Here is a 1,371-nt window from a genome sequence, read left to right as displayed (position 1 = left end):
ACAGAGTCAGAGACAGAGACAGAGTCAGAGACAATGACAGAGACAGAGACAGTGAGAGTGAGAGACAGACACAGACATAGATAGACAGAGACAGACAGAGACACAGACACAGACAGAGAGCGTCCACACCCGGGACTCGCTGCATGTTTCCCTGGGATCCGAACCCCCGCCTTACCGTTCCATCGACAGCCGTACATCTCCACCCTCATGCAGACGGTGCGAGGCGACTCGCTGTAGGGGATGAACCGGATCTTCCGCCCGATGATGGGAGGGTCCACGTCGCGCATGTCCGCCAGGTACTCGTTTCTGTTGCCGCGGATTTTCTGCCGGAAACAGACCAAACGTTTCTTTCTTTCTTTGTTTGTTTGTTTGTTTCTTTCTTTCTTTCTTTTTTCTTTCTTTCTTTCTTTCTTTCTTTCTTTGTTTGTTTTTTTGCATCTTTATTTGTTTGTTTGATTGTTTGAGTAAAGAGAAAAAACATTTACCAGCCAAAACACAAAATCTGAGCAAAATTTAGTGCTTAAAGTTTACAAAGAAAAGGGACATAATATTTCAAAGTACATGTACCTAAAAATAGAAATACTAAGTTATGAAGAGTCCGAAGCAGCACAATCTTCACTTGTGAAGCGTGCTGACAAAATGCGTTACTTCTCGGACCCAAGTCTTATGGAAATAGATACATCACGCTATTAGTAGGTGAAGTTTTTACAATTTATAAGTATGGAATAATAAAAGACACGTTCCAATACAAAAAGAATGTGGCATCAATAGAAAACCCTACTAATCTGACCCTATAGTGTGGACTTTTGGCGTTTGTGGATTGCGAGAAGTACCTCATTTTTTCAGCACGCTTCTCACTTTCTTTGTACAGTGCGCCTTTTCTGATAGGTTACCTAAATTTCTCATCGAACAAGACAACGTACCCATATAAAAACGCCCTATGCCTTCTTATCCCCCCCCCCCTCCACACACACAGTTCTGGTTCTCTTTTTTCTCTGTTTCTTTCTCTCTTTACGCTAATCCAGTAAAAATTTCATATCTTTAAAAAAAAATCTTTACTCCAACTTTACGAAAATTCAAATGGGTATTTCCTTGGCCTCCACACAAGGCAAAACCAAACAAACAATCACACAGACAAGCAAACAAACAAAACAAACAAACAGACAGACAAACAAACAAACAAACAAACAGACAAACAAAGAAACAAACAACAGAACAATGAATGACACTAAGGTTGGACAACTCACCTCCTCAGAGTTCCTGTTCCGGAACCGGAACCAGGGTCCGCCCTCCTCCCGCTGATACTCTAGGAGGTACTCCGTCACAAACTCCTTGCCCTGGGGACACGGGTCATCATAATAATGATAATAA

General features: G+C 41.8%; 1 protein-coding gene across 1 annotated transcript in view; it reads right to left on the bottom strand.

The window, feature by feature from the left end:
• Nucleotides 1-1,371, bottom strand: part of LOC101848256 (discoidin domain-containing receptor 2) — a gene marked incomplete at its 5' end in the record, with an annotated part of 57,733 nt that overhangs the window by 21,170 nt on the left and 35,192 nt on the right. The window contains 2 exon segments of the mRNA XM_035973336.1: nucleotides 176-323; nucleotides 1,248-1,337. Coding sequence (XP_035829229.1) covers nucleotides 176-323; nucleotides 1,248-1,337 — 238 coding nt within the window.

The sequence above is a fragment of the Aplysia californica genome, unplaced genomic scaffold, assembly GCF_000002075.1.
Source record: "Aplysia californica isolate F4 #8 unplaced genomic scaffold, AplCal3.0 scaffold01145, whole genome shotgun sequence".
In the NCBI taxonomy this organism is placed as follows: domain Eukaryota; kingdom Metazoa; phylum Mollusca; class Gastropoda; order Aplysiida; family Aplysiidae; genus Aplysia; species Aplysia californica.
This window is presented reverse-complemented; position numbering and strand designations above follow the sequence as displayed.